Raw genomic sequence first — 19100 nt, 5'->3', positions numbered from 1 at the left:
TGCGGGAAGCGGCCTCCATGGGGCCGCGTGCAGTTCCGTCCCCGTCAGCACGTGCTGTCACCTGCCAGGCCTGACAGCCTGTCACGTGGCCCCCGCACTGTCCCCAGGGCACCCTGCACTCCCGTCCTGCAGAGCTGCCGCCCTGGCGTCCTCCCCCCAAGCCAGGCTCCCCACGTGCTGGGCTGGCCGCGTCCCTGGGCCTCTCTCCAGCCTGGGCAGTGGTGGGTAGAGGACGGTGGTGGCCTTGTCCCTCGGCCCCTTCCTGCCTGTGGCTGAGCTGGAGCGGGGAGCCAGCAGGCGCCCTGAGCGCGGAGAGAGCAGCTGACCTCATCCGACTGGAAAAGCATGTCAGGCGCCCCAACTGCGTGGGAGCCGTGTGGGCCCCTCCTTCTCTGTCGGCCGCTTACAAGTGTCACCTGTTTATTTTTCAGTGCAAGTGGTCGAGGAAAGGCTTCATCCGGACGAGGTGGTGCGTGGCGGACTGGTACGTCCCTTGTGGTCCTTGCCTGTGCCTGACTCCCGGGACGTTCCCCTTTCGGACTGGGCACAAGTGGTGTGTGGCTTGGACGTCCATCAGAGGCTGCCCACCCTACCTTCCCCTCTTGACCCTCCTTGTTCTGGTGATGCCATATGGCACAGAGCACTGTCACCCGGTCCCTGTAACGCCGGTGTTCTGGTGCTCACGTCCACCTGCCCCTGCCCTCCTCCCTGGGAGCCCCCTCGAGAGCCAAGAGCTGGTGCAGGGCTCCCCGGACCCCTCCCTCTGGTAGTCCTACTGCGCTGCATCCAGCTGCAGGAAGTGGGGTTCTGTGGGGCATGGAGCGCAGGTGAGGCAGGACCCTTGCTGACTTGGGGACCCCAGGCATGGCCTTCCTGTGGGGCACCCTCCATGGTGCACGCCTGTCTTCTCCCGGGACAGGAACCCTTGAAAACTGCTCCCTGCTGTCCTGACCTGCGTGCAGCACCTGTGGCTGGGCCCTGCTGGTCCCAAGGCTGTGGTCTGCACAGCGAGGTCCTGGAGTGGCTGGAGTAGGGGTGTTGCCCCCTGCAGGCCCTGGGGAGAGGGCTGTCCAGACGCTGGCTGACTGCAGCTGGGCCCTCAGCTGCCCCTGCTATGTATGTCCACACAGGCCCCTCACTGGGGCCTCGAGGGTTGGGGTGCTCCCTGGAACGGGGATCCTAGAGCATGAGAGAGCAGGAGGGAGCTCGAGCCAGCTGCAGCCTCCAGGACCCGACTGCCCGCTTGAGCCTGTGTGGTCAGTCCCGCAGGCCCAGGCGCGGCGTGGGAGGGCACAGGGGGCTGCTGCCAGCTCTGCAGATGTGTCCCGCTGGGTCTCGGGCCCAGTGGTCCCAACTCTGCGGGTGGCATGGGGTGCCCCCAGGGCACCACTCACTGTGTGGCAGACATGCCCCAGCGATGCCCAGGGGCCCTGGGGTGTGGGGAGGCTGACTGGGCTGAATCCGGCCTCACCATCTCCCTGAGAAGCCAGGCCAACAGTGCCCTGCTGTTTCCCCAAGGGTTTTCCAGGTTCTGTGAGCTAGGGGCTTCTTCTTGGGAGTGAAATGAATCACTCAGTGCCCCCATGTCACGGGGTCCCCCTACAGTGAGCGCTGCTGGACAGGGGTGGCTCCAGGCTGCACCACCAGCCACCCAGGAGGGAGCCGAGTCCTGGGGAAGTGACTCCCCCATCCCCCATCCCCCCCCCCCCCCCCCCCCCGTTTTGGCCCACAGCTTGAAGGAAGTTTCTGGGGTCGTGTGTAAGTTCTTTGCTTTAGAGAAACAGTTCCCTTGCCATCCACTGAGCTGCTGTGTTTGTAACACTGAGAGCCTGCGTGCAGGGTCTAGTGTGTCCTTCTCTGACCAGAGGAGGACATGCCCTGGGCAGCCTGGTGCGGCTGAGGGGGACGGGTATGCGGGGTGCCCTTGGGAGCCAGGGGGACAGCGTAGGGGCCGCCCTGGGTGACCCAGCGGCGCCAGCCCCTCTGAGCCCCTCGCCATGAGCCCCTCCTCTGTCCCTGCAGTGCCTTTGACTTGGTGAACATCCACCTTTTCCACGATGCGTCCAATCTGGTGGCCTGGGAGACGAGCCCCTCAGTGTACTCGGGCATCCGGCGCAAGGCCCTGGGCTACGTGCTGGACAGGTAGGTGCCCGCCCGCCTCCAGGAGGACTGACACTCGTTCTTCAAAGCCACTTCTCCTAGTTTGCCTTTTCCTGTTTACCAAAAATACGAAACTTGCAAAGGTCAAGCCCATGGGGGATGCACAAACGCCGACCCCGCCCCAGGCTCACGAGGTCCCACCCAGACATGCTGAAGGCTGGGTGGCCTCACCTGCTTTTCCGTTTTGGGGGAGGAGGGACCGAGGCAGACGAAGCTCAGCTGCAGCATCTCCTCGGCCTCAGCTCAGAGACCGGAGCTCCTGGGGTCTTCCCAGGCTCTGCCCCTCGGAGCAGCCGGCTGTATGGGGTCTGCTCCACGAGGCTCCTGCTGCCAGCCCGGGTGAGCACTGCCTCCCTCCTCGCTCTGCCCGGCTTCCTGGATCTGGCCGGGGGCCTCTAGTCAGAGGGGAGTCAGCCTCAGTGGTCTCCAGGGTGGTGGAGCTGCTCCCGCCTCCGACCCAGGCTCCCAGCCCCCCTACCCCATCACAGCTGGTTTTCAGGACCCTCCCACGGGGCCCTCTGGGGCCCTCTGTCTGTCTGCAGTGGTCTCGTTTGACCCTCCCTGGGGTTAGCGCTGAGGCGCTGTCATCTGGAAAAGAAAAGCAGCCCCACACACCCAATTAACAGGCTGCGTTTGGTCTTGTTTTGCAAACGAGCCCTTTGCTGGAGCCCGGCTGGCTCACCTCCCCGCCCCTTTCAATTGAGTTCTCAGCCCAGCGCCTTCCCGCCCCCTGGGCCCTGAGTTGTGCCTGTCCCTTCCGTGCACGTGCTCGGCCGGGACGTGCTCTGGACGGGGGTAAGGCGGGGAGCGTGTCCCCGTGCGGATGAGGCGGTGGCTGTCAGCCCACCTCCGGGGCCCTGAGGTCAGGCCCCTCAGCCCGTCCCAGCCCACCCCGAGGACCCCGCGGAGGACTCCCATGACGGGGCTGCGGGGTCTGCTAGCTTTTGCGGCTACTCCTGCACCGAGGGCTTGGCCTCACGTCGCCTTCCCGGCGTGCATGGAGCCAGGCTGGGGTGTGAGTGGCGTCCGAGGCGGTGGAGGGGCCGGGCAGACCCGAGCCTGAACCTGCTCTCGGCCCGACGCCGGAGGCTTTGGCCCACATGCACCTGTAGGGCCCAGAGCTTTGTCCCCTCAAGCTGACCAGGACTGCCATTCTGGGCGGCTTATCCACTGGTCGCTGTCTCTCGAGACCTCCCGGGGGCAGGTGCTAGCATCACCCAGTCTGTGCTGAGGCCCCAGGTTGTCACAACTGCAGCGCCGCCCCCGCTGGCACAGCGCTGGGGGAGGGGGCACCGGTGCTGGTGGGAACAGCTGCCTCAGTTCAGGGGGAGGGAGGGGTGCGGTTCCAGCAGACTCAGCAGCAGCCCTCCCCGGAGGGGCCACCTCGCAGCGGCCGGACCTGCCTCCCTGGGGCCGCTTGGCTGGGGTGCTGGTCTCGCGGACCGGTCAGGCCGTCAGAGGGGCGGGGGGTCCGGCACTTCCCTGCGGCCCTGCGTTCCCATGAGCCACTCCTGTGGGGCGCACAGCCAGCCGCGGATCCGGACCTCCGCTGCGCGGGGCGGCCGCCCGCACAAAGGGCCGCTCTGCAGTGCGGTGACTGACGGGCGCCCTTTCATCGCGGAAGCTAACCTTTTGGCAGCCACCAGCAGACTGCATTCTGCGCTGCCGACCGGGAGGACAATGCCACGCTGGCCCTTTGAATGGACTCTGCCACCAACAGTGCCCCATTCACGGCGCTGGGAACCTCTGGGAACATTGTCTGCGGGCCGGCGTGGACGCGGGGAGACGGCGAGGAGGCTCCGAAGGCGGCCCGCCTTCCTGGCTTAATCCCCTGTAAAGCTTTGCAGGCCGCATTTCCCTCGGAGCCGGGTCAGGCCGGGAGGGGGCACGCCGGCCCCACGAGCCGGGGGCAGGGGGGCGGGGGGGCTCGGGTTAAAATGAGAGGCACCTGGTGCTGCGTTCGCACCTTTCCTGCGAATCTGAGGTTATTCCAAACTTCAAAGCTTACTTAAAAAGACCCGAGAGAGAAACTCTCATCTGGAATGTGTAACCTTCGAGCCGAGGCTCCGAGCAGCACCTGTTAGCGGCGCCGGCATCGTGGGCGGACCCACGTGGGCGTCGGAAAACAGCGTTCCCAGTGTTGGCAAGGGGCAGCCGGTGGGCTCACCGGGCTTTTTCTTGCAAGGATGATCCTGATGTTTCTCGTGCAGTGAACATTTTACTTCAAGCCTCTCGTTTTACAAGTTAAAAGGAGACAAACCCCTTTATCAGCGAGGAGCGTTAAGCTCGGAGACGTGGGAGTGGGCGGCCGCACGGCTGTCCCGGCCCCTGCGCAGGGCCTGGGGTCCCATCTGCCTGGAGGAGTGGCTCGGACCCTCCACGGGGCCGAGGGCTGGGCTGTGGGGGCCGCCTGCCCCTCTGCGCCCCCCGTGGGGAGGGCCCTCTCCCAGGCCGGCGGTCACGGTCTTGGAGAGCGTTTGGGGCGGTGAACAGGGGCAGACACCTCCGCTCACACACTCCTTCCTGGAGTCGCCCAAGCTTTCTGCTGTGAAATGAGGTTTTTTTTCCACAAGTGACAGGGCTCTTGTGTCTCCCCTTTGAAATGCAGCCCGGCCAGGTTCGCAGGAACGTTTTTACATCACAACTGTGAAATCTGGGCATAAAGCACCCCTTTGTCCCACCAGTATCTCCTCACAAATACAGTCCGTTGTCACAGCGCTGAAGTTAATTTGATCAACATTGGGACATTTAACTTTTATGTCCAGTCAAAAGAGTTGTTTCACGCTCATTTTGGGCATTCAAAGAAAATGATTGCCAGAAAAATAATGCTGCCCGGAACAATTCCGAGCAATTAGTTTCCCAGGGCGAGGCGGTGTGATGCGGCCGCCACACAGGGCCCCTTTGTCGTCCTGCGGGCGGTCATCAGTCAGCTGTCAGCTGCTCAAAGACCCCAGTCTCAGGGTTTCTCTCCCGGCCGTTCCCAGAGCTCGCCTCGCTGAGCAGCCAGCAGAAGAAAAGCCGCAGGTCTCCAGGCGGAGGCTGACTCCCTGCTCCGGGTGCAGGTCACCGGGACGCCCCGCCTGGCTGGCCGCCCTGACCTCGCCTCCCGCCCGACGGCCTGGGGAGCCGGCTGCCGCACCCTGTCCTGGTTCCAGCCTGCGCCCTCCAGTGCCTGGGTGTCCTGTGTCTGTATGGGGCCCAGCACGGACATGAGAGTCCCAGGTCCGACGGGCAGCACAGGCCCGCGCTCCTCAGCTGAGGGCTCTGGGCTCCCCTGTGTTCCTAGCGTTGGGCAGGCAGGCCGGCCCCCGGGAGGATGTGTGTGACGTCCGTGAGCTCACGGTTCCTCACAGCTCTGGTGGCCGTGGCTCTGTGACGTGTCCTTTACTGAAAGCTAACCCGAGCACCCAGGCCAGTGTGGAGGGCGGTGGCATAAGTTCCCGCCCTCCACTCAGCAGCCGCACTTTTGTGCTTTTCCACACTCGTCCTTCTGTTCAGGAAGGACACGGGGGTGCCCCAGACACCCCTGCTCTCTGTCCTGACCCTCTTGGGTCCCTTCCCAAGCCCGGGCCTGTGTTCCCTGGACGCGCGCTCACTCCCGCCCCGGCCCCGGGCTTGGCGCGTGCGCCGTGCTGTGTTTTGTCCCGGGTCTGCATCGTGTCCCTTCGGGGCACGCGGGCTTCCGCCAGCACCTTAGGTTAAGTTCTGCAGGGTCGTGGGGATGGCGGCGCCAGTGCCTCCCTCTGCAGCTCGTGCTCCTGGCTGTCACGTCCGTGCTGCACTGTGTCCCTCAGGGCAGCTCCCTCCCACCCCACACCCAACAGCCGTCTTGCTGGCCTTCCTCTGGGGTGGCTCAGGGTTTTGCTAAAGGTCAGGCTGTGAACACGGAGTAGTCTGTGTTTCCTGAGCACTGTGTCCGGTGTCTGCTGGCATCGAAGGTTTAAAGGCTCCCTGGCTTTCTAAGTGCCCCAGTCTTGCTTCCTCCGCCACTTAAGTGGAGACCCGAGTGGTCCCAGGAGGCTGAAGTTCTGCTCCGCTCCTCTGGCTGTGGTGGCCTCTGAAGAAGATGTGTATTTAACATTGTGACGCTCTTGAGAGAACGCATCAAAGCACCTGCTGATGGAGGCAGGCGGGGGGGGGGGGGGGGGGCTCCCGGCAGCTCTGCCCTGAGGCATTCTGACGTTCTGACAGGGAGGGGTCACCGACAGGAGTCTGTCCCTGTGGAGGCTGGCGGAGTGCCTTAGCGGTTGAGAAGTGCCTCCTGCCCCGGCCCCACCTCCAGAGGCAGCGGCCTCGGTGTGCAGAGAGGAAACGCAGGCCCGGCAGGTTCCCGCAAACCCGCAGCTGCAGCCACCGCTCCGTCTCCCACAGCTCTGGGGCTGGAGGTCCCGGACGGGGCCCGCGTGATCGGGCCTGGAAGGCCCGCTCCCCGGCTGGACGGCGGCCGGCTGCCCTGTTGCTGTGTCCTCACGGCACAGAAGGTGCTCTAGTGTCTTTCTTACGAGGACCAGGGCCCCCGTGACCCCATAACCTTCATCACCTCCTTAGGGCCCGTCTCCCGGAAGTCACATCAGGGGAGTGTGGGAGATGGTTCAGTGCCCCGTGGGCCACGAGTGCTGGCCACGAGCCGGCTGAGATGAGAGGGAGTTTCAGAAACGGGGAGCAGTCACCAGGGAGCTCGTGGGAACGGCCCGGACTCGTCACTGATGTCTCCTTGGCCACACGGCTGGCCCAGCTCACTCTCTGTTCTCACTGCCTCAGGCAGTGGCCTTAGCGTGCTGCGACTTCCCCAGGTCCATCCCACATGAGTGTCACCTGTGCTGGGCTCAGCCTGCCCGCTGGAGGGGCGTGCGCATTCCTGGCCAGGACAGCGTGCTGGGGAAGTCAGGACACCCTGGGCCGGACGGCGCGTGGTGCCCTGATTGTTCGCTGCCGGTGGGCAAGTCACTTCACCTGACGCGGGAGGGACATGGCAGCTCGCCCGGCGCTGGCTCAGGTTCTGCTGACAGAAGCCTTTCTGCTTCTCCAGGACCCTCCCCACTCTCTGCCCCACGTGCGTTTGGGACAACAAAGTATGACTGTCCACCTGGGGGCTGCCTGCCCGCCCAGGCCCGAGCCCAGGGCAGCACTGGGCGGGTAGGCGGGGAGCCAAGCATGACATCAGTCTGTTGAAGGCAGTTAGGTGTGCGTGATGAACCTTCCGTCAGACGCTTCAGACGAAGGGCAGCTTGAACTCTGGGGTCAGCTGCCCAGTCTCAGTCGCCTTCTGTGGGCGTGGTTTTGCTCTGAGGATGTGGCCTTGCCCGATCTCAGATGTCTGTCAGTGTCCACCACGTTCCGCAGTTAAAGTCAACACAGGAAGGATCCTGGTGCCAGCCGACCGGGCACGCCAGCCCCTCACTGGCCTGACGCCCAGTCCTGGGGTGAAGGTCTGATCCTGCCCACGGCCAGTGGGCAGACGCCCTAGATAGAAACATGTGCCCTCAAATATTTGGTCGGCACGCCTCCCCCCCATGGGGGGGGGCCGCGGCCCCTCTGCGTGGTGTCCATCATGTGACGGAATCGCCCGTCAGGACGGAGGCTGTTCTCAAGGCCTGAAGCATTGATCTTTGCGGCCTTTCTTGTGATTCTCGTTTTGAATCAGGCCCCCGGTATTGATGGGGACTACTTTTTAATCATAATAGCTCCTGACAAGGTAATTAATTTTAAAGCAACTCTTCTTTCCTCCTGGCCCAAATGGCGCTATATTGAAATTAGAAGTGAGTGCGCAGGGGGTGGGGGGGAGCAGAGGCTCTGGGGCACCCCCCCCCCCCGCTGCTCTGTCTCCCGCCCTTCAGGGTGGGGCTTGTTGTTGATGGGCCAAGGCCCTCACGTCGGGAGGAGCAGGCAGGGAGCACAGGCCCTAACGATGGCATCACCAGACTCAGGACACGCTGTGGAAGAGGCTGTGCGACGCAGCGTGCTCTCCCTCCGGACCGCCAGAGCTGTTATAGTTGATTCAGCCCCAAACTAAATCTGAAATTTGTCATTTTTTAAAAAGGAGGTTGCCTCAAGGTAGGGTCTGCCATTTAATTAGCCAAACAGTCGCTGCTTCCTTAATACACACTCCGGTGTCAGCTGCTCATGCTTCTTGTAACTTCCTTCCCTGCCCATGGCAGTGAGATAGTCAGTCCGCTGGGCGCCGCTCCACAGGCAGCAGGGGACGGCGGCGCTGACGTGCCTGCAGGCATCGCGGGAGCCACTCTTGGCTGTGGGGACCCTGGGCCCCCAGGCGGGATTCACCTCCGTCTTCTGTCACCTCCTCAAGGACCCCGGGGACCCCAGGACCGGTGTGGCGGCCGCGACTGAGCATGGTGCGCTCGTTAAAGCCCGACGTGATGAGGGTGAGCGGACACAGAGTTGGTCCACAGCTGGCGGGCACGGGCAGGCCCCTGCTCTGCGAAGGGTCCTCGGCCTGGGTTCGTCCCCTCAGGCTCATGGGACGGAGGGGCACTTGATCAGAAATGGACCTGACACTTGGGCTGCAGGCACACACGTATGTTACGCCACACATGTGTGCACGTGACATGTGCGCTGACACCCACCACACACCTGCATCGTGACGCAGACCACTGGCCTGGAGCAGCATGGGTCCAGGCTGCATGGGTCACTGCATTTTCAGCAGGAGACGCCGCAGGATGGCACAGCTGCGGTTGGTTGAATCTGCAGACGCAGAACCGCGGATTTGGGGCCAACTCTGGGCTATACGTGGATTTGCTGCCGAGTGGAGGCCTGGCGCCCCTCACCCCGTCTCGTCCAAGGGCCAGCTGTACACACATGCCACACGTGTGTATGTGATGTGGGCGAGGCAGGGCTGACCCACCGGTGTCCCTGCCAGTGCCCCGTGTCCCATCTCTGGGCAGTATGTCCTCTGCAGGAAGACGTAACTTCAAAAGAAGTGAAACTTCTGGTCATCTTCACTGTTAATAACAGTCTGTTACAATACGTCCTTTCCTCCTCAAATTCAAGTGTATGAGAGTTAATCCAATTTAAAAAGGTAATGAGACTTCCTGTAATTTAGCAAGATGATACAGTCATTAATATGCAAGAGAAACTTGAAAACAGCTGAGGTGGTTTTTAAAGGAATTTCAACAAGAAGGGCTTCCCTATAGAAAGTCCTGCTAGTGGGAAGTGTTTGGGAATAGATCAGACGTCTGCAGAGAAGAACAGAGTCTCAGAGAGACCGGTGTGACTCAGGGACTCTGCACGAGCTCGGGGACGAGGGGGGCATGAGAGGGAATGGCTCGGATCGATCGACGCTGGGAAAATCCATAAACTCAGATCCCTGCTTCACGCGTAATTCCAGATGGATTAAAGGCTGATGGCGCGACTCACCTTGGAGACGAGAGAACTTGTGGATCGGCCTCGGGAGAAGCACCAGCAGCCGGGGTCGGGGCGGGGGACCTGTGTGGAAGTCAAGGCTTGTGTGTGGCTTGGGTGCCGTGAACCCAGCGTCGCCACGCCCGTCTCAGAAGAGGTCAGAGCAGCAGAAGGCACAGAGCGGGAAGAGCCAGGCAGGTGCAAGCAGGAGGGAGCGCAGGCTCCGGGCGCAGGGGGCGGCCTGCTCGCCGTCCAGGGCTGCATCCCCTCCAATGCGGCCACACGGGCAGGGCGCCCAGGCTGCCACACGCACGGCGGGGATGCGACTGTCCCCTGGAGGAGGCGCCACCCACTCAGGACGCTGGAAACACAGCCACTGTGTCGCTCCCACTCAACCTTGTGGTTCTGTCATAAAAACCTAAATTTTGTCATATTGCCCTGTCATGGGGGGAGGCTATAGCTCAAGTGGTGGAGCACATGCTTAGCGGGCACAAGGTCCTGGGTTCGATCCCCAGTGCCTCCTGTAAAAATAAATAAATAGACCCAGTCACCTTCCTCTCACCATACTGCCTTGTCATTCCAGTGTCGCAGCCCTGCCCGCCCACACCCCGGCGTGCCCGCTCCCGCCTGCACTGCGGCTCGTGGGTTTCTAGGTCACCAGCCAGAGGGATTGGGGTGCACGTGGGCCACGGTGCCCCCTGGCTTTGCCACCCGATAACATTTAGTTCCTCAAAGTCCATCCTCGCGCACCGTCTGGTCTGCCAGGCTGCCCTGGCCCCCAGCCCCACGCCGTCTGCAGCCCCAGCTGCGTGGGAGGTTGGGGACTGTGTTCGCCAGACCTTCCTTGCTCGCGGACCACGGCTCTCACGCAGCTGTCTTGTCAGCAGTGGTTCTCATTCTGCTCTGGAGTTGGCGGTGATGGGCGTGCTCTTCCCTACCCCGGGCCCAGCCTGGGCTCCCGCTGCTGCGCGGGTGGGCAAAGGGTCGGGGTGAGCGGTGCTCCCAGCCTGGTCACCGTCACCGGGAGGAGAGGCCTGTGAGGGGGCTGCCGACATAACCACTGACCGACATTTGCTGGGTTTGCCTTCTTCAGTTGAAAAATCTTTGTGAAATGAATTGTGATTGATTTAAAACATGGGCAGAATTTTTGAGCAAGGCAGTACCTGGTGTAAAAAAATGGAATTGCTCTTACTTTGTAACTGAAATTATCCCCGAGGGACACTTGGAGAGCAAGTTCAGTGTCCCCCACTGACCGGGAGGAGCCACCCAAGGGCCGGGGAGAGCAGCTTGGGTGTCGTGCGTCCCCTGCACGTGCTACCCCCCCAGTCCCCCCAACTCCCCACCACTTCTCTGAGTCCTTTCCCGCCCCTTTCCTTCCCGGCGTGGCTGTGGTTCTCACCCAGCGAGGGGCCGCGCTGGCGCACACACCTCCATGCAGTTGGGTCCACGGTAGAGTCCGGACAAGTCTGTCTTCCGCGGCAGGAAGCGCGTGTGTGGGGAGGGCGTGGGACGGATGCGGGCTGGCGGGTGGGTGGGCTCAGCACACCTGGTAACCCCTCCCCTCTCTCCTCCAGGATCAGCGACCAGAGGTTCGAGAAGGCCTCCTACTTCGTGTTTGGCGATTTCAACTTCCGACTGGATTCCAAGTCCGTGGTGGAGGTAGGCGCCCCGGCTTCCACTGTGTGTTCAATCCTGTCCGGAAGCAGCAGTGAGGCCATTGACTGGAGTGTTCACGCCATCCTACTCGCTGGTTCTTTTAAGACAAACTCCTAACGAAGAAGGTCTTATTGTCAGAGAGGGGCGTTATCCGAGGTGAGGTGAGCCGGGGGCCCTCGGTACTGCTGGCTGGTTGGCTGGCTCCTGCCTGGCGCTGCGCGGACCAGGTTTCCCGGCTGTGGGAGTTGGGGGCCACGTGTGTGACCCTCAGGCCCCTGGGGTGATGCCCCTGCTGAGTGACAGGTGCAGGTGTGACCCTGGCCCGGACCCCCACCATCCCAGCCACGTAGCCTTGAAGCGTGGCCTCCTCCGCGCAGGGCCAGCCTCTCCATGACAGCGGTGTGACAGCTCCTCGGCTCTGGGACGGTGGTCGTGCCTCCCCAGCTCCCCTGGGGCTGCAGCAAAGAGGGGGCCCCGCCCCAGGTGCACGTCTCCATCCAGGCCTGGGTGTGGGAGGCAGGCTCCTGCCCAGTGCGTGGCACACTGGGCGTGCACTGGTGGAAACAGCAGTAGGATCCCGGGCTCCCTGTGCTCCTCTCCAAGCAGTGGCCTCAGGAGCCAGTGACCCTCCCTCCTCTAGAGACTGAGTGGCGGCGGGGGGCTCTGACCAGAGGGGCACCTGTGCGGAGGGGCTCTGACCAGAGGGGCACCTGTGCGGAGGGGCTCTGACCAGAGGGGCACCTGTGTGCAGAAGGGCTCTGACCAGAGGGGCACCTGTGCGGGGGGCTCTGACCAGAGGGGCACCTGTGTGCGGAGGGGCTCTGACCAGAGGGGCACCTGTGTGGGGGGCTCTGACCAGAGGGGCACCTGTGTGCGGAGGGGCTCTGACCAGAGGGGCACCTGTGCAGAAGGGCTCTGACCAGAGGGGCACCTGTGTGCGGAGGGGCTCTGACCAGAGGGGCACCTGTGTGCAGAAGGGCTCTGACCAGAGGGGCACCTGTGCAGAAGGGCTCTGACCAGAGGAGCACCTGTGCAGGGGGCTCTGACCAGAGGGGCACCTGTGTGCGGAGGGGCTCTGACCAGAGGGGCACCTGTGCGGAGGGCTCTGACCAGAGGGGCACCTGTGTGCAGAAGGGCTCTGACCAGAGGGGCACCTGTGCGGAGGGCTCTGACCAGAGGGGCACCTGTGTGTGGAGGGGCTCTGACCAGAGGGGCACCTGTGCAGGGGGCTTTGACCGCTCAGAGTGTTTTCAAGTAAACGGATGGGTTCCACTGAGGACAGTAAACCTTTCTCTGGTTCTGCTGGCTTTTCCTTCCTCATTTCGAGTTTGGATCAGTCATCAGGGTCCAAGGTCCCATGGGTTCTGCCCTTGGAGACCCCGGGTGCGGTGCCGTCTGGTTGAAACCTGCCCATGTGAGATGCTGGGGGCACAGGGAGCCAGGCCTCTCACTCACCCTCCCCTTCCTGAGGCCGTGAGCCTGTGAGAACTGGTCACGCTGGCTGGTACTTGGCCCAGTGAGTCTGCTCTGCCCAGAGCAGCCCCCGCTCACCCCGAGGGTCCCTGAGAGGAGCCTTGGAAAGACCAGAGCTGGCCGTGGTGACCGGCCAGCCGCCAGCACATTAGGAAAGGTCAGGGAAGTTTCCAAAGTGGCCTTTTCTTCCTCATAGATCAGACACCATGGCAAAGGGCGGAGGCTCTGGACTCAGGCCGGGATTGGCGGGGGTGGGGGGGCAGGGTCTGGTGTCTGTTGCGGGGACTGAGCTGGCGTTTGGCTCCTGGAGGTTGTGGCGCAGGCAACGGCAGTGGGGGTGGCACAGCCAGGGCTCCTGAAGAGGCACGGTTCCCTCTTCCTTCCCGAGTGCGAGCGGCCGTGCGCGTGCCATGCAGGCAGTGCTCCCGGGGCTGCACACTCCCTGTTGGGTAACAGCCCGGGCCTCCGTCGAGCAGCATGGCTGTGAAACCAAACTCCGCCACCTCGGGCTGGAGGGCTGCCCGTCTGGGGAGCAGCTGTGAGTCCTCTGGGAACTGCACGCTGCTCTGAAAGTCACCCAGGACGCCGGGTGACCAGAAGCACTGGTGTTTGATGGGCTGCTCAGCTTTTGTCAGGTCTCCCCAGGTCCCTCCTCCTCTCCCTTCAGGAAGACATGGGGCCCTTTCTCTTGATCGCTTTCCCAACAAACAACACAGATAAGGAAGCACCTGAAGTCCCGTGCTCAGTACACAGTTCTCACAAACAGCTGTTTCTCCAGGGGGCCAGGACCGTGCACACCAGCCTCCCCTCCGGGGCCCTCGCCTTCCACCTGCCTCGCCGCCCTGCGCCTGGGCCCAGCCTCCCCAGGCCCCGCCGGCCCCCCTCCGCTGGGCCCCGAGGGGCAGGCCTGTCTCTGGCCCCATGGCCCTGGTGTCCTGCCCTGTGGGCAGCTGGTGACAGACCCAGCGCTGGCCGAGCGCACCCGGGACGGTCTGGGGCCCGTGCACGTCCGGAGCTGGGAGGGAGGTGAGCGGCCCCCTGGTGTCCTTGTCTGCCCTGCCTTGTGTGGGCCTCTGTGTGTGACATCAGGTACAGAGCATGAGTTTAACCGCTAGTAAAAATAATAAATGTTACACATTTACGTGGTCCCTTCCCGCGAGGAGATCAATTAACAAACAGTAAATCACCCATCTGTCCTAGACTAGGCTCTGTTATGTCTTAGTCAGAAGCCCTGTTGACTGCCATGCGGGGGCGCCTGGGCTCGGGTGCTGGGGGGCCCAGCGGGACCCACAGGCAGTTCCAGTTCCCGGGACACCAGGGCTGAGCCCAGGCGGTGGGGCAGGGAGTGGGGCCTCTGCGGTGCGGGCAGCGCGGGAGGGTGGCCAGGACACCCCCGCCCTCAGGGCTGCAGCCGGTCCCCCGCAGCCCGCCGCTTGCTCTCATCAGCAGTCTCCCCCGGGCGCCCGGCTGGGGGCTCTTCCCGGGGCTCCCTTGCCCCGGCCTCCAGGCAGCCCCTCCCGTGAGTCGTCCGGGCGTGCGGCATCTCTGCGGGGACCTAGGTGCCACCCTGGGACCACCCCCCCCGGAACAGCCTGTGCTCTGGCCCCACCCCACGACGGCCTCATGCAGACGCCGCCCGCCCCGCCGCCCCGTGACCCCGCGCCGACTGCTCAGGTCCGCACGCTGCACACGAGGGGAGCCCGGGCCCTGTTGTCTGGCACTTCCAGAGGGGGAGGAAGTCAGTGGGGTTTAAGTGAATCATGGGTCTCGGATCGCGCAGTCGTTTTTGGAGGGTTTTCATGCGCACGTGGCTCTTTAAAACCTGTGGCTGGATGGCTTGTCCGTGGACAGAGACCTTGAGGTTTTGCACAGTTTGTTACATAAGTAAAGCAAACCGGTGGGAAGTGACTTTTATTCCAGTTTTTTTACAGTAGAGGTTTCAGTATAGAGTTTTTTTAGGGCCATTTGGCCAAAAGAAGGCTGTAGCCCTGGCGTCAAATACTCTTCCCTCAGCGCCAGCAGCAGTGCAACCACCAACCCTCTGTGCAAAGTCCAGGGTGTGCAGAGGCTGAGGCCCCCACCCCGCGGACACAGGGAGCCAGCGGGGAAGCTAGCTCTGGGGTCCGCCCTCACTCCTTCCAAAGTGAGGCCTGTAGTTCCTAAGAGCTGTGGCCGGACCGCGCGGCATCTGGACCATGTGTCACCCCCAGGTCGTCGCATTGCCTTGGCTTCAGACCCGTGCATCCCATCAGGAGAGCTGTGACTAACTTCACGCTCGTCCCGAGGGTCACACGGAAACAGCGCGTGCGCCAGGTGGAGCCTTCCTGTGCTGTGCTCACATCCCCCCGTGTCTGTGTCCAGAGGCCGCTGCGCCCAGCCACCGCGACCTGGTGGCCGGAACAGCAGACGTCGTTTCCACAGTCTGGAGGCCAAAGTCCGCGGCCGGGTGTCGGGGCCGCGCTCCCCAGAGACGCTCCGGGGAGGCTCCTTCCTGTGTCGGCAGCTCCGGTGACCCCGCCGTCCCTGGTCTGTGGCCGCGCTCTGCAGTCTCTGCCCTGTCGCCGGGGGGCTGCTCTCTGCTTCTCTGTGTGCACTTTCTTCTTACAAGTCACCAGCCCTCGCACTCAGGGCCCCCAAATCCAGGATGTGCTCCTCTCGAGAACCCTAACTAATTACACCTGCAGAGACCGTCCTTCAAAGTAAGGTCACCGGCTGAGTCAGGGTGGCAGGAATTTGGGGGCACCCTCCAACCCGCAGCAGTGCCGGGCGCCAGAGGGACGTTTCTTCCCACCACTTGCGAGGGTGAGACTGACACATAAAGCATCTCTGTGGGAGAAGCTCGCCCTGAAGACAAACGCGGCCGGGAAAGGCCGGTGTTTCGTGTTGGCGATTCGTTTCAGCAGCTCTCGTCGAGCTGCCTGTCGAGTTCTTGAATCGCAGGACACCCTGTAAGCACCTCCTTTGGAAAACCAGAATCTGCTAGTTGGCAGCGCACAGCTCTTTGAAATAGTTTCTAACTGTAAAAGCAACTTGAGAAAGTTTGTGGAAACCAGAGAAAATTTCTCCCAATCTTCCTGACAGGCCGTTAGGCGGAGTGGGCCGCGGGCAAGGCCTGGAGAGGCCGGTCGCGGCGTAGAAGGGTGGGCAGGGGCGCCCGGGCGCAGGCCTGAGGCCAGCGAGCAGGCGGGGGGACGGGGCTCCCAGCGCGGCGTCCCCGGCCTCAGGCTCCCGCTGCTTTGCTCCTGATGTGTCCGTTGAGTGGAGAGGATGCACGGCGCGGGCTGCCGCGTCCGCTACGCAGCGTGGCCCCGCTGCTGCAGCCCACGTGGGCGGCCCTCCCGGCTGGGACGTGGCTGCTTGGGGAACCAGGGCTCATGCTCCAAGCGGGACCAGGTCATCTCAGCGCCAAGCCTCAGGTTGCCCCAGGTGTCAGATCCCGTGGGTGCGCACCTGAGACGCCGTGATGCTGGCATGGCCTCCAGCGGGACCACAATGTTTCGGGGACACTTGGGTGCCGTGGTGGAACCTGTGGGTTTTGGCCTTGTTTTCCTCGCACGGAGGAGCACTGGGGAGAGAGAAGCCGTGGTCTGTGTCCAGTGTCCTCCCCGGCCCGGCCGTGTGGCCCGTGTCCACAGGGGCCCCAGGGCTTGCATGCTCTGACGTTGAGCCTGGTGTGCTGTGTTTCTTTGCTGTTTGTCCAGTGGGACTTCTCTGCCATCTGCTGCAGGGCCAGGGTTGGCAGCAGGACTGGGGTGGGCGCAGCGGTGGCCCTGGATGCCGGGCCGTCTGCGCTTGTCTGCTCTTCCGTCCCAGCTCCCGGGAACGTAGAGAGCAGTGTGAGAACAAGGCTGCCAAGGCATCCTGCGGCTCCCGACGCGTCCTCAGAAGCCTTTGCCTTTTACAGGAGAGCCGGCCATGGTGTCGAAGGCCAGCCGGGGCCAACAGGACGCATCTGGGGGCCAGCCCCCCAGGGAGCATGGCCTGGCCTGGCACCATGGGACCTGCAGGTGGCTCAGGGGTGGTCTGGGGCATCGCTAGGCTGGCAGACGTCCCTGGGCGGGTGCTGGGATGCAGACGGGGTTTCTTTGCCCCACGCCGGCCACGCCTCGAGTGCTGGCTGTTCCCAGCTGTGCCAAGGAGGCACGGGGGGCCCTGCCCTCTTCTTCCAGACAGCACAGCACAGGAAGAGCACGGGTTTGGGAGAAACACACCAAGGCTTGACCCCAGGGCCCTGGCCTGGCACCGCCCCATCCCCAGGTGGGCAGGCCACCCTCAGCCACGACCCTCTTGTGTTAGAGCCTACAGGCCGGGCCTGGAGCAGGAAAGGGCCGATGTGTATTCCTGGGGTGGCCTGTGCCCTCAGCCATGGTCTCCCCACAGACGGTGTCCAGATGGCCCACGGTCAGCGTGGCAGGTGACCGTGAGCGTCCCAGGCGGCCCTGCAGCTGTGCAGGGCACAAAGGTCTCCCCTGGAAGCCTTGTGGTTACTTTGTCTGCAGGGGCAGCACCTGCCCCTTGAGGAGGAAAGTCGAGGTTACCCTCCCTCATGGCCCAAGGAGAAGCTGGCTTGTCTGGGCTTCGGTTTTCGTGGTGAGCGCCCCTCCCCCAAGAGCAGCAGGTTCATCCCCCCACTGGGGGCCGCTGCCCTGGGGTGCAGTGGGCAGGGCTCCACGGGGGGCCTCTGGGGAAGGTGGGGCTGCTTGTCCTTTGTGGTAAGGGAGGGCTCCAGGGTCCTGGAGCCTCACCTGGCGCCAGCCCAGGGAAGTGTGCTTGTGAGAGGCTGCCCACGCCTACCCCCACCCTGGAATCTGAATTCCGTGCTCCAGATGCAAATGAATACAGATGTGCTCTCGGAGCAGAACGGAAAAGATGGTTCTGTGACCAAATGTGGCAGTGCTTAGGCCATAATTAAAACATACACAAATTAAACACGATTATCATGCGCCATCTAATGGGCCGTGCGTCCTGAACTAATTAATACGCAGCCTCGGCTCAGCCCTGCTGGCGGGACTGCTCGGAGGGTGTTATGCCGTGCGTGGTGGAACCGGCAGCTGGGCGCTCAGCTGGCCAGTGACAAAGAGTGACAGCAGTGCCAGGCGCTGCCGCCTCCGCGAGGCCGGGCCTCGCGCCCACCTGCCGTGCGTCACCGCTGACGGCAGCTGTGATGGGTGCGTTGTTGGAGACCGGCGGCTGGTTTTAAACTGGCTGCTAGCTGGGCCTCTGGGAACGGACGGGTCCCGTGAGGACCCTGACTTCTCCGAGGCAGCAGGCGTCGGCCAGGATGCTTGCAATCATGGGGTGGGGGCCCCAACAGCCGGGGTCCCAGCACCGCCCGCACCTGCCTTGAAAGAGGATGGCAGAACCCCCACAGGGCGTGCCCCGCACAGCAGTGCCACGAGGGAGACCTCGGCCAGGCTGCCTGGCGGTCTCGTCCCCTGTCCCAGCACGCAGACGTTTCTGCCACCCGGCCGCTTCTCTGGCTGCACCCGCATCCTGGAGAGGCCCCCCCCCCAGCCAGGATGCGCATTGCCCGTGCTGGCCCCTGGGAAGCCCATGAGAACCTGGAAGGCCACTGGGCGGGTGCTGAGTGCGACGAAGGGCTGCTTTATGTCTGGTTCCCGCTACCTCCTTGAACCAAACCCCAGTCGTGCCTCCACACGCCAGGCCCTGTAGCCCTGGGACACGGTGGGTGAGGCCGTCCAGAGTCAGTGGGAGCCATCAGCATTCGTGGGGGGCACTATGGGTGGGCGACGGCTGCATGGCAGGCGCCATGGGTGTGACTGTGCCTGTCCTTGGTCGGCAGTGTGCCCTCCGGCCCCAGCCCCCCAGCAGCCTCCATGAGTCGGTATTCTTGCCGGGGGGAGGGTCAGAGCCAGGGCGGGGCAAGGAGCTCGGGCAGTTTGCCGTCCGCAAGACAGGTGCCAGGTGCCGCCCACTCGCGTGAACCCTGGAGGAAGCCTGGTCTGGGGACGCCCCTGCAGACCTTCGGTGTGACTCTGAAGTGGTGGAGATCCCGGTGCGCACGGCCCCCTCTTCTGCCAACATCGACAAACCTCACAGGCTTGAAGTGTGTTCTGAGTCGGAAGCCACAGGGGACGGGCCCGTCCTGGCTGCTGCGCTGGCCACCTCCGTAGCCACGGTGGCCTCCCTCCCTCTCTGGACGTCCTCTTCTGACCGTCGGCTCCTGAAACTAACCGCCTGGCGGGCGAGATGGAGTTGCTGGAGGGCCGGGGGAGGCGTGCCAGCCAAACGGTCCTTCCCAGCGTCCTCGCTGGGCTTTTCACGGGAGCCTTGCTCTAGAAGGCCACGTTGTTCACCTGAATCACTGAATTCACTTCTCAGCGGCTGGAATGAGAAAGGGACCTTTATTCGTCTGCTTTGACACGGAGCCTCACGATGTCACAGGAAGGTGGACCGTGATGTTTGCGTGATGACGGCGACGGCTCTGGGGT

At 63.4% G+C, this 19100-nt stretch overlaps 1 protein-coding gene across 5 annotated transcripts in view; it reads left to right on the top strand.

The window, feature by feature from the left end:
* The window catches only part of INPP5A (inositol polyphosphate-5-phosphatase A), a 158036-nt gene that overhangs the window by 113206 nt on the left and 25730 nt on the right, over positions 1-19100 (top strand). For all 5 annotated transcript variants that reach the window (XM_074373342.1, XM_074373339.1, XM_074373341.1 and 2 more), the window contains 3 exons: positions 432-484; positions 2023-2142; positions 11094-11178. In XM_074373342.1, the coding sequence (XP_074229443.1) occupies positions 432-484; positions 2023-2142; positions 11094-11178 (258 nt within the window). The remainder of the gene's footprint in view (positions 1-431; positions 485-2022; positions 2143-11093; positions 11179-19100) is intronic.

Source organism: Camelus bactrianus, chromosome 11 (assembly GCF_048773025.1).
Source record: "Camelus bactrianus isolate YW-2024 breed Bactrian camel chromosome 11, ASM4877302v1, whole genome shotgun sequence".
NCBI lineage: Eukaryota > Metazoa > Chordata > Mammalia > Artiodactyla > Camelidae > Camelus > Camelus bactrianus.
Note: the sequence above shows the minus strand (reverse complement) of the source record. Positions and strands in the feature narration are given on the sequence as shown.